Genomic DNA, 13,671 nt, shown 5'->3' on the forward strand with positions numbered 1-13,671 from the left:
AAACTTTGCCCTTCTTTCTTAGAAGAGAATTAATTTGTATCCTGAGGAATAAGGATTTTTTAAAATTGCATCTCCTGGCCCAGCACGCCAGACTTTCCTGTGGCAGACTGTGAGTCCAGGCCCCAGCATAATTCATTTTTCCTTTTAACAGCTGTTTTTGAAGCTTGTCGTTTTGCAAAACAAAATCAGAATACGGAGATCCATATAAATTCCTTTAAATTCAATTTCCCGCCTACAGTACAGTCAAACCTGCTTCTCTATGTGATATTTCACAGGAAATAATGTTTTAAAATACCTGAGAAAGCAGCATACCATCCCTACCAGGTAACAGCTCTTCCAACAAAAAGCATGTTTGTGCGAAGTTGACTCTTCAAAAGGACTTAAGCTAAATTTGAGTTAGAGAAGTGGGTTTAATTTAGACCAATGATTTGCGTTGGGTAGGAGGACACCAAATCATGGCCAAGGGAAGCGGGGTGCTTGAAAGAGTGCTGTATGTGTGGTTGTGTAGTACGTGGCTTTATACAGTGCAAAATTGGATTTAAAATGAATTTATGCAGGGTGAAAGTGGGGCCAAATTTGGAAAGGCCTCTCTGTTATGAAAATGCAATTAATCTGTAGATGAATAAATATCACCGTTAGAAGGTACTTGAATATCAGATTGATTTAGTTTGAAAATAATTGAGAATGCACAGCATAAGTCCGTGAGGGACAGGAATCATTTTTTGTGAGGTAGTTCTCAAAGTAATGGGATGAGATTTGTTGAACTGGTCATTCTTTTGCTTGAAATAACTTTGAAACTGGGAGAAACTTTCATACACTTAACAGAGTTCAGAATTGGGCAAGCTTCTGTGAATACTTTTCCTGTGTTGTTGATATTCCTTCTTTATGCATTTAGTTTCCCTTAAAAAACACCCAAAGACAAGATAAAGAATGAAATATTAAGTTGAACTTTTTCATTTTATATGTTCCTGTTTAGAAGAAGCACCTGGAATTTACTGACACTTCTTTTCTTGCAGTGGCTTAGATGTTCTGCATTTGAAAATAGACAATTTCACGTTTCAGCAATAGATCTATTGGCATTAATACTAATTTCTGAATTTATGAAAGTATGTATTACATCAATACTTTAACATCATTACAATGGATACTATCTACTTTTAAAAAATGTACTTATTTTGACTTCAAGGAACGGAATGACAATAAAATCCGTGTACACAAACATGGCAAACCCTAGGAATTTCTTAAGCTTATTGCTCTCAGAAGTGTCTAATCAGGTAATGATGGCACCTAACTTCACTTTAGTCGTGATACCTCTCAAAATACAGAGAAAAGCCAGTAAGGGCAATTATCATTCATCTCCTCCTCTCGCTGCACAGCTCCCAGAATTCCGAGGCACTTCTTTGATGGTTAGAAAGGAAAAACAAAATTGATTATTTTAAACCTCTCTGCAAAAGACAGTGCTCTTTTTGCAGTACCGTTTCAAGTGCAATGTCAACTATAGCTAGCAGTGACTCTGCAGGGAGTGCAGTGATCTTGGGTTTCATATGTAAATTTATGCAAAGGGCTTCCTTAAGCCTAGCATGTGTTGTTCTCCTCAAACACCACGAGGCACTTCATGTTACTTGATGTGGCAAAGGGAAGAGAGATTCCCTCTGTTTCACACAGCAAGAGGAAAGCCTGCAGAGCGCCCGTAAACAAACGAGAGACCCATGATCCATCGTTATTTTTGTAAGTCGGTAGAAGCAGAAATTCTGCTGCAACAAAGTTCTGCCGTTTCCATCGGTTTCTTTTAATGGAGCTCTTCCTTTGGAGGACAGAAGGGGTGTTTTCTTTGAGTCTCCACGTCCTTTGAAAGGACAGAATTAATAACCTAGAAATAATATTTTAGGATACTCTTCATCTTGATCAAAATCGTCACCGAGAAAATAAGGATAAAATGTAAAAAAATTCTGTCTTGTTAAGTTTCTGAGTATGTGGTGGCCCACATACTTGTTCATTTATCAGCACAGACATCTCGTCCACATATTTCTTCCACTTCCCAATGTATTTGTTTCTCCTCCACTTTCTAATAACAATAGACTTGTGGTCACTGATCACATTAAAGAGGCATCTGTGTTCCTCTACCCTTCTGCAATAAATTTCTTTTCTGCATGAAACCTCTCCTGAGGGCTGTCTTCTTGTTCCCTTGGCTCCGTTTGTTGTTTGCATTAACAGCTCTCACCCCTCAGCGCTTCTCTGGGTACATCTCTTTCCTTTGCATCTCCCACCAGGACCTGCCATCTGCAGCTGCACCCTTCTGAGTACCTGCAGACTATTTTTGTGTTCTGGCTGACACTGGTCAGGTCTCATCATATACCAGCAGTCATTGCAAAGTATTTAACCTTGGGCCATAACTTTGAGTGGCTGATTTGAGGAACCCTATGTTTCTACAGCACTTCTGATGAGCTAACATTCTTTCCACCTTTACTACAGTTAGTGATCGGGACGTCTGTGTTCTGGACTGCAGCATCATGTGGAAGAGGAAAGCGTTGACACAGAATTCCCCCAGAATGTGTGTGTAAAGCGTGTTTTGATTTACCACATTTGTTAGGAACCTCAGCTGCTGGGGTGCCTGAAGGGAAAAGAGCCAGCAAAAGAGTCGGAGCAGGGACAGGAATGATCCCTGCTTCCCACAGGCATAAAAAAATCAGTTATCCTGAGGCATCTCCTTTGAGCTGGTGGGGTGGGTACTGATACTGCTGTGTAAGTGGGATAAAGAGAGAGCTTGGAATGTTTTCTTGCCATTTCGAATCCATAATGTTTTTTAATAATAGATATTGTATTGCTTGCTCGTTCAAATGCCAACAGTGCGCATAGTGCTGGATTAGAGGAGGAGGACGCTTTTGCCCCAGAGCATGCATAGTCAGTACACTCTCAAAACCTGCACATTCAACCATAGGAATTACAGTAGGTCAGTAATTGCAGTAGGTAGGACAAAAATAGCCAAATTCTTACAGCAAGATGTACCAGTTCTACACAGTATAAAATAAGGAGTTGGTCATTGACAACTGCTAATAAAGTCGTAGGGTTCTTCTGAAGGAACCAACAGTGAAGCTCTAAGAGATGATTCTTTCTACGTCAATATCTTGGATTCACCTCATCTCCAGAAGAGCTGGGGTCTCACTAGTTCATGTCTATTCAAAGCTGTAAAAAATGTCATAGGGATGAGGACTATACTCCAGTTGCTTGAGCTCTGATTGTTCAGTTGCTTTGAAAAATGCTTTGTCACTTTGATTGCAATGCAGAAGTCAATACTATAAAAGGAAAAAGTTAGTAAAAAAGCACGTGGGAAAACACTGGCGCTGCCTGTAGATAACCCTTAATCATAGAATGGTTTGGATTGAAAGGGACCTTAAAGATCATCTAGTTCCAACCCCCCTGCCATGGGCAGGGACAGCTTCCACTACACCAGGTTGCCCAAAGCCTCATCCAACTTGACCTTGAACACTTCCAGGGATCTGGGAGCCACAACTTCTCCGGGCAACCTGTTCCAGTGCCTCACCACCCTCAGAGGGAAGAATTTCTTCCTTCTATCTAATCTAAATCTCCCCTCTTCCAGTTTAAAGCCATTGCCCCTTGTCCCATCTCTACAGGCCCTTGTAAAAAGTCCCTCTCCAGCTTTCTTGTATCCCCTTCAGGTACTGCAAGGCTGCAAGAAGGTCTCCCCAGAGCCTTCTCTTTTCCAGCTGAACAACCCCAACTCTCTCAGCCTGTCTTCACAGGAGAGTCTTCATGTCTTCATAATCACCCTTTTTCCCCACTCTTGACGAAAATAATTATTAAAAATAGACCAGCACACTTTCAAAATGGTAATCAGTGTAGCACTGTATTTTTGCTGGGCTAAGTAATTCCATGTCTTTCTAAGAAGATGCTATTTTCATTTGAAACTGGGATGATTTAAGCCTGATATTTCAAAAATGGGTGGTGATTGATTAGTCATCAGTCTAATAATGGACTACATCTGCATTTTTTCCTCCCATCTTGATCATATTTTACATAATTCATTTAGCTTAATTGGACATTAAAATCATTTTGCCTGTAACGAGTACAGCAGATTCACCCACCTCTACTTGAATTCTCTTGAGATCCCTCTGCCCTTGCTTGCTGCTGCTCAGAAAGCCCAATTCCACCCTGCAGGATGAGGTGGCACAGGGATGGGACTCATGTCTGCTGTGCGTGCAAAATAACTCTGTTATTTTTTCCGAGTGTAGTTAGTTTTTTGCATCACAACAAGGCCTGAGGTAATAACTCTCATCAGGTTTCTGATGTGCTTCATGCTGTAAATGTGGGAGGTAATGATTCCTTCTCTTAAAAATATTCACTTTAACGCATATCAAATGGTGGTAGAGTTAAGTGACTTAGGATATGTCCCACAGGGAGCATTTTAGAAATGCAGATTATTCGAGTCTGTCTCAGTTTGAGGTAGCTGAAGCTATTCCTCATGTGGCCACTTTGTCTACTAGCAGTTAATGGCAAGGAGTTTCCACCACACTTTATGTACAGGGAACAAACTCCTTTTACTTAGTTCAGAGACTGGTAACAAGACTGGTAAGATGGGTAACAAGCTTATCAGCCCTTTGTTATGCCAGAGATCAATGAAATTCCCAACAGTAATGGAACGGGAAAATAATTATCAAGCTTCTTGCTAGTTATCAAGGGGCCTAGAGCTTGGATCTGTTTCCAACAGGTTGAGTAAAATATTAGTTTAGTCATTGTAAGAGTCCCTTAAAATATACTTCATACAGCTACATCTGTTTTGAAAACAAAGGACTTGCAAGTCAGTACACTTGACTAATTCGATATGAACTTGTAGTGAAAATGAGTTGCCTGTTCACTCACTCTTTTGCCTTTTAAAAAATATTTGCAAAAGGTCATGAAGCAACTACTGCCCTGCCTTCAGAATTGAACTTTGAAGAGGATACTCCTGGGAGGAATTTATCGCAGTCAAAATTAGATAAAGCCACTTGTTGCAGTTCATCTATTATTGATCTTTCAGCAGTAAATCCAGAGGTGTGTTCACAAGCAAGAGACATAATAATTATTCAGGTTTTTATCCTTATTGCTGGTGTGAAACAACAATTTTCAGGAAATATGTGCCTAAAGTGTACCTAGTGATTAGTCCCATTGTTAATCATTATTAATATTCACAAGAAAAAAAACATATATTTAAAAAAAAAAAAAAAGAGGTGGATTTTTTAACTTCCTGGGAATGTTAATTCCTGGCTATTTGTGTTACAGTGGTTTGCAAGTGCCAATTGAAATTGGGATTATGATGTATAGGGAGCTGAGCACACCCATTTTAATGGGAGCTCTTTTGTAATACAAAGATGTTCATTAAGTCGGCAGGGAAGCTACAGAGCGGAGGGTGGAACTGTAAAGGCAGTTAAAGGACTTGCAAAGTCCTTTAAGTGGCGCCTGCAACAGAACCAGTCTTTGAACTCAGACTAATTGAATCCTTGCATAAATTCTTTAATTACTTCAGCGTGCACACGCAAAAAAAGTACCAACTTGATTATATAGAATAGGAAGCAAGTCTTCCCAGTTTCATGAATCATTCCACACGCTCTTTGATTAGAGGAGGTAACAGAACTGAGCTGTGGCTGCAGCAGCATGGAACGTAGTGTAAATGAAAATGAAAATCAGTACAATGGAAATCTGCTTTTGCACGTTTTCTCCTTGGATCTCATTGTCTCCTCCTTTTACAAGTAGGAAAATCAGTCAAGTCCTGATGGTCCAGCTTGCTGTTCAGTAAAATACGTCATCAAAAAGACATCATAAAAAAAAAACTTCAGTGTGTTCAGTGTTCAGGAAACAAAAAGAAAGCTCTTCCGTGAATAACTAAAATAATAACTGCAAAAGGAATGAAAAAACCAAAATGGGAGAATGGGAGAATTCAAAGTGATTCCACTTTAAAGCTTATGAAAATGACCCATGGCCAGAGGCAAATGAGTTCATTTAACATATGACTTATCCCTTTTTTTTCTCTGAATGGCGTGTAGCTTCAAATTATCCTTCAGCTTGATTACACTCCTGGTTTATTTCTTCCTATTGAAAAGTTGTTATCCCACATCTCCAGCTCACTTGAGTTAGAGAAGGTATGTAACAGAGATGACGTCAAGCGAAGAAGTGGTGAAATGCAATAGTTGGCTCATGAACGTTTGTAGTGTAGCAGCTGCCTAGGTATCAGTAATAATTAATGCATTTAATAATAAGTCTGTGGACAGAGTTTGGGGAGGCTGATAAAATACCTGTTGGCACGTGTTGATGTGTTGCCGTCAGAACCCTGCGTTTTCTCACTTCTGTTTGCAAGTGAGTTCTCTGCTGCCTTTTCATGGAAATCAGGCAAAATATGCTGCCGGGTGTTGTGTTTTATACACCCAGGCATCGGAGAGGAAACTGATAAAAAGTCTGCAGACTTTTGACAGCAAGAGCTGCTTGATCTTGCTACTAAGGTAGATTGTAAACCCTTTGGAGCAGGACCACCTTCTCTAGCTTGTTCATGCAGCACCCAGGACAGTGGGGTGGTGTTCCCAGACCAGGTTTCCCCAGCACTGCTTCTACTCAAATAGTATCTGCAAGGATCAGTGGGGGCTTGTCCTTTCTGATGTGGCCACAAATCACGTAGTGAAAGAGAGCTTAAATAGCAAGATAGGGTGGGTCAATGTGTCTGGTACCTACTAAAAATTTGACTGTGTAAATTCCTGTGAGGCAGAGGGAGGTTTGTTTAGCATCTGCAGTAGAAATGGGAGGAAATAAACGTGGCAGAGAATAGGACGGCAAGATGAAAGAGGATGGAGTATGGATCTTCTCTTGTGGTGTGCCAGCTACTTTAACAAAATTAAGTCATAGGAGGAAGAATCTGTAGTAAAAGTAGAAGAGATTGTTTTCCTCACAATTATGCAAGTAGTAACGATCCCTTAATCAGGGCCAGTGAGAAGGTCAAAGTCAGCTGCACAGTTGGAGATGCTTTGTAGCAGAGGCCGTCTCTGATCAATGTTTGCATAGTATCTGTTTCACTGAGGCATTCTTGGTGCTATTATGATCTATTAGCTGGACCATGCTATTACTTAAGAGAGAAATGTTGTATTGAAAATCCATGGACACAACAGTTGATGACATCAGGAGGAGTCTCCGAGCACCCACTGGAGTGTCTTCGGTAACTACACTGAGTGGGTTGTTGTACAGACTTACCCAGATGGGCTGTCCATTGATCTAGTTCAAAATTACAGAGTTACCAAAGCTGTAATTAAGGAGCATTTATTGAATTGAATTGAACTGAAGTATATTGGACATATACAAAACAGGTTGGAAGACAGACATGTTCTAAAACCAAACCAACCCACCCCTGTGGAGGTGTTCTACTAAAATACCTCTATGGATAGGAAAAAATCAGGAGTAAAATGAAAAAAAAAAAAGTCAAAGTCATATTAGAGATTATGAAATAATGGGTGTAAGGGATACTGGTGATTTCCTGAGTGGACTCGGGGTAGTGATGGACATAATCTTCACAGAATAAAGTGAAAAGAGAGAGGATGCTGGGATGTAGAGAGCTGGTCTAGAGGCCAAGTACTTACACTGAGGAATGGAGGGATCTTTCTACATGCACATAGTTCCTCTTCCCTTTACTGGAGTGATAGATACTGACCTAAGGAAAGCAGACATCCTTGTCTGATTGTGTACGTCCTACCCTCCCACTTAGGAGTATTTGTGCAAAAAAAACCCCATGTATTTAACCTAAAAGATCTAGATTGCATGTGAACATGTACTTTTAAACTCTATGGGCTGAAAGATTTATGGATGCAAGGACAGGCAGGTTCTAGATCAGCAGCAGGGGGTGGGTGGGGGAACTGCTGCCAATCTGGAATCCAGTACTTCATCACCGCAAGCATATGAAAGCGTCGCGTGTAAGAGTAAGGGACTGGATTTGATGACTCTTCCAGTCTCATGTCTATGATGATGTTTTTTTTTTTTCTCCATTAAAAATTTGCTTTATTGAGATCCAGTTCAAGCCATGCAACAATTTGGAGTGTAGCTGTTGTATTTGGGTTTTTTTTCGTTGTTTCTTTCCCGAATGGTCTGTTTGACTTTGTCCTTTGTGTAGGCTGAACTTCATGAAAGGAGACAGATGAAACGAAGGAGAATTAGGTGGGTACAGCTGGCAGATGGGTAAACAAATAGCTTTTCTGTAACGCTCAGCACCCCTGCGTCGAGGTGTGATGTAGATATGGTTACTGAAGTGTTTTGCAAAACATCGAGCGCTGAGAGCTTGGGCATTGCCAGCTGAATTCTCCAAGCAATGATTACTTTATTTCTTAGTGTTACTCTGTGTTAGTCCCTGTAACAAGCCAGAATGGAATTTTGACATTTTAGATCTCCTCCAAATGAACCTAAAGATTTCATTACACTTACACCGTGATACTGTTTCGCAGACCATTACTTTCTACTTGAGAAGGCAAAGATATTTTCAGATCTTAATTCCTCTATTTGCTAGATAACTCCACAAATTTTCTTGCAGGTATTTATTTACATGAAAAAAAAAAAAGTAAAAATTAACTGAATATTTAAAAAGTCATGGATACAGCATCTGACTGACATTGTACCTGATTCTCAGTTCCAAACCATTGTGATTCTCCTTCAAAACAATATCCTTTCATCTGATCTGACACTCTTGAATAAATTGGAAAAGACGTTGGCTTTGATAACTCCTGAGTGCACACCAGCTGAGCTGGGTTTGGGATTTGGTATCTTGAATCTTTATTTAGGAGGTTAAAATAAAAAGTAAGTGTTTCTGCATTGGTAGCTAGTGGTTTCCTTCTGTTTCGGTGGGAGGAATTAGCTAAATAAAGTTATGTTTGGGCATTCTTTACCTTGCATTCTTTGATTTTTATGTTTATTTATATGCTACATATTCAAAATTCTTTTGCCAGTTTTTTTTTAGTTAATATTGAAGAGAAGCATGAGGAACCTCCTGCTATCTTTCCTTGCATAGATAGTCCCTGTGTGCTTCTGACTCACTGAAATGAGTGAGATTATCCTTAGCATGGCTATTAATGAATGTACAGGAATGAAAGCGTGTCTGTTCTGCTCTACTCTTGTGCTTCACGTTGGAAACATGAGTAGGCAAATTAAAAATCAGGGCTAAAGGATCATCCCTGTGTCTCTGTGAGAAGAAGAGGTTTAATCACAAGCCATGTTCTTAGGGGACACTGGTATCAGAATTCAAAGTAACCTCTTTTCTCTTTGCTTACAGTTTCTCCTGAACTGTTCTCTTTAAAAGCCATGTAGTATTGCTGCTGTTCAAACCAACATAGTTGGCAAGATGCCGTGATAACCTCACGTATAATAACTTATATTTCTTTAAATGGGCACAGTTACTATGTCTGCCATGATTGGGTATCCAGCCCTGTGTCATACGCCTTCTTCTTTGCAAAACTGCAGGAGCAATGCCTCTATTTTGTTTCCAACATTAACAGGGTGATACGATTGCTTCCTGTGACTCCTCCGGTGTGCTGAAGCTCTGGGACGCTCGGAAATCGGTTCCCGTTTTATCCGTAGATGCAGGCCCACGTCCTGCCAACCAGGTCATCTTCCATCGCTCTGGTAGGATTCTAAAGCAACTTTTTGTACCTGAGATGGAGTTTATTTTGAAATCCCTCGAATCTCTCTCTGGTTCTGAAGCCAGACAGAATATGTGAAACAGCATAGATGTGTTAATTTTAAAGAAGAGATGCCTGACTGTGCCAATGATCAACACACTTGTTTTCCATGGACTAGACTGGCAAATTGAACTACTAGTCCATTTATATAAAATGGAAAATGTGCAATAACAAAAAGTGCCATTAGTTACAAAAATATTACATAAAATGCAGCGTGGATCACTGGGGTTAAAAAACGTAGGGAGATTACCTATGTCCTAGTGATGTTTATTCTCCGTTAGGGTTTGTTCTTTTATTTGCTAATTCTGTCGTTGCATTTCATAACCAAGCTAAGTCCTCTTATAATTGCCTTAGAACTTCATTGTGTTGACAGGACTGCTTACTATGCACAAAGACCTGAAGTAACCAGTTATTTTTCATCATCAACCATGTATTACCGTGTCAGCAATACTGGGAGCGAATGTGCATTTTCGTTTGAAGAAGGGCCGTGGTGAAACATTTTTTTTTTCATTTTAAAGCCAATATTAATCTTCAGTTCCATTCATGTTGCAGAACAGAATTAGATCCTAGCTTAGGAAATTATCCTTACTCAAAGGTAGTACAATATTATAATACAATAATATATAACATGATATATATAGGTATACTGAAAAATATGTACGCATTTGCACGGTGTGTTATGTGCATGAAATACAATGCTTCAACAAAATATGAGAGATAATTAAGGAATCATTTAAACAAGAATAGTAGTATGATATTTTGTCATAATGACCCACGTGCTGTGGAACGCATAATATCAATTTATTGAGTCACTTGGCAGAAAACTTCGCCATCAAATTCTGTACTATTTGTATAGTGATTTTACAGATCTCTCTGCTGTACCATTAAATAAGGTATTTTCATTTCCAAGAGGGAAAAAAATACATTGACACTGTCCGTTTTTGACAGCTTCCCAAAGACAAATTTAACCACTATTCTATTTATATGTGTAATCTGGAATAAGAGCTCTTTTTTTGATCAGGAGGATTCGAAGAAGTTTTGCATTTTTGTTTCTGAAGTAAAACGTTCGGTCATTTGCAAAGGAATCACATCCCTGAAAAATGCAGTAGCAATATTTCTAGCCAGATGGGAACATTTCCAGTAGAAAGGTTATCATCTTCAGGTAATCTAAACGGGCAAATTTTCCCATCATTTGGATAAAATCCAAAATTTTCTCTGCAGGAGTAACCACACAGCCGAGATAGCAAATTGGAACGGATGGCCACAATGAGGCCTAATGCAACAGGATGCAATAGCACCTGGTGAAAGACAGGAAAATATCTGGCTAAAAGGGACTATTGAAATTCCTGTTGTTTGAAGAGAGGGAATCGCGCAGACTGCAAAGGCAGTGCCTCCTCTGTATGGGTGCCATGTAGGCATCCGAGCACACTGGCACCCGTTTGTGATGGAGCAGCGTTTCCTTCACTGTGGGAGTGGCTGGGGGAGCGGTGCGGTGTTTTTTAGCAAACCTGGCCTCGTGTGGGTGCAGCTGGTTTGGTTACTGGCGTGGGACCCAGTCTGAGGTGAGTATCTCTGAGACCCTGGCTTTGTGCATCTTCAATTCATTCTGACACCATGTTGTCATAGCTTTTTTTTGTTTTTGCTAATACCAGAGTTGCCAAGCTGGCTAAACCAGAGTTAGCCTAAGTAATCCTAAAATGGCCCTGGATACATCAGTGAGGGAGGCTGAATGATGTGCTTGTCTGTAGGAGCAGAGGGCTCGATGAAATGGTTCCTCCATTTTTGTCTAAACAGGAATTATTTTTAAACAACGTATTCATGGGTTTGGTCAATCTCAACTATTCAGTCAGTCTTCTGGGTGGAGTTAACTAAAAATAAAAACCATGTTTAAGTCAAACAGCCAGGTTACTCCAAAACAAAAATAAATGGTGATGGGAGAATGTATCCTATGTTTTACTAACAGCCTGTTGGGCACGGGACATCTGTCTCACTTGGGACCTCTGTGGAGAAGCTTGGGTGGTTTTTTCTGACCTTAGCAAAGTGTGGGTTACTTTCCAGCTGTATCCCCCAGTCTCTCCTGGTGATATTATACCACCTAGTGTAAAATACTTGACTGCATTAATAGTCATAGACACAGGAAACAAATTGTTCAGCTTCTCACAGGTGATTTAATTACTAGATTAGAGAGCCATGGTTGAGCAGTTTTTTTCTTCTGCCCAGTAATTATTTAAATTATAGCTAATCATGATAGAAGGGGTTTATGAGAAGTTTGGCAGTTTCAGCAAATGAGATTGAGGTCAGAAATAGTAAGTCCCCAACTAATGGAAGATTTTTGATAGGTTTTCCTTTGTATTGTTTTCAAGTAATTATCGTTGCAAATGCAATGTAGACAAACACATCTTCCCTTTTGTTTTTAACTGGTACTCTCTTTTGTTGGTATGACATGCAATGGATAGGAGTGGTGTAACAAAGAGCTAGTACCAAGAATGAGCTTATAAGTTACTGGAATTCTCCTGATGGCATTATTGGGGATGATCCTTGGTGACTCTAGTGATCCAAATACTATTATTCATGGTGTAAATGCTTGATCATAAACCCATTTTCTGCATTATCTTAAATCAGTTTAAGATCACTCAGATCTTGAATAAGTTAATGAAAAAAGTTGTGTAGAAATCTTTCTGCTTTAGTTACACTCTGCCTTAGCTTTTCTTCAGCTCAGCTTAGGGGTGGACTTTTCTATATGGCATACTTGTGAATGAGGAGAAATTAATTACCTGACTAATTACCATTGCACTTTATGTGGATTTTCTTCTTCCCTCAATCTTTCTGAAAGTAGCTCATGGTCTTGCAGTGAGAGGTGGTGATGGAGCTGGCCAAGACTCAGCCCATGGGGGCCAATGTTCTTCAATATTATGCCAGATATCAGAAATACAAAGGAACATGTCCTTCAAATTCTGTGTGCTGTGAATGGCCTCAGAGAGGGGACCAGTTATGGTTACTGTGCAAGATGGGCCGCAATGTAGCTGATTTTCTAACTAAATTCACTTTTATTTTTTCATACACAAATTAACCAGCATCTCCATGTGCTTGTATTCTTGTGTAGCATTTATGAATCCCTTCAACACCTTTTGTGTTTCCGGTTGCTGTTTAGAAAATGTACTTAATGCTATTAATCACAACACAGCATTGCATATGTGAGTTAGAGAAGCTGTAGAGGATTCTAGTCTATATGCTACAACATATTTATTCATTATTCTAAGGTATTAAAAGAAACAAACCTCACTACAACAGCAACAGGCCAAAATCAATGGCAGTTACAATAAGGCCAAGGGAAAGCAAACAATCTTTGGAAAAATACGCTGCTGTATTTTGAGATCTGGAGATACAATGGGGTGTTCTTGTTTAACCTGCTTCCATCCAAGCTGGGCTGTGTTGCTCTCAGCGTTGAAGAGGTGGGAAGGGTGTGTGATTCTTCTGCCAGAGCACGAATAAATAGCCTTACAATGCCTCTGAGCATCCCAAAAGGCAATATGTACCTATTACACGAATGTAAAGGTTGTAGATTGATATGAAAGCTGAGATGTGCCAGGATCAAGATTACCTTGTGAAAGAGGTGGTTTATTTGAGGAGATAGGAATTCTGGGGGTGCAGGAGACACATTGTCCTAGGAAGTGACCATCAAACAAATGGTACCGCTGTCAACCATGGTGGGATCAGGGTAACTGCTCAGTGTTTTTTTCTAAAAGCAAGCTTAATTTGCTTAATTACATGGCATTGCACAGGACAGTTACTGTGAGAAAACCATTAGTCCAATAGGTGACAATTGTTTGCTGTCAGGTTTGGAGTTGGTTTTGGTGTTAAATAGTGGTCTAAAGAATTTGTTTCTCTGTTATCACCCACCTTTTACTGAGTACAGAATTATTAATGGGATTTTCTGGCATGCTGTTGCTGAAACATTTTCAATATTTGCACTTGA

General features: G+C 39.7%; 1 protein-coding gene across 1 annotated transcript in view; it reads left to right on the top strand.

Moving 5' to 3' along the window:
• Positions 1-13,671, top strand: part of SPAG16 (sperm associated antigen 16) — a 402,571-nt gene that overhangs the window by 281,485 nt on the left and 107,415 nt on the right. Inside the window, exon 15 of the mRNA XM_086615835.1 lies at positions 9,513-9,639. Coding sequence (XP_086471961.1) covers positions 9,513-9,639 — 127 coding nt within the window. The remainder of the gene's footprint in view (positions 1-9,512; positions 9,640-13,671) is intronic.

The sequence above is a fragment of the Tauraco erythrolophus genome, chromosome 8, assembly GCF_009769465.1.
Source record: "Tauraco erythrolophus isolate bTauEry1 chromosome 8, bTauEry1.pri, whole genome shotgun sequence".
Lineage (NCBI taxonomy): Eukaryota > Metazoa > Chordata > Aves > Musophagiformes > Musophagidae > Tauraco > Tauraco erythrolophus.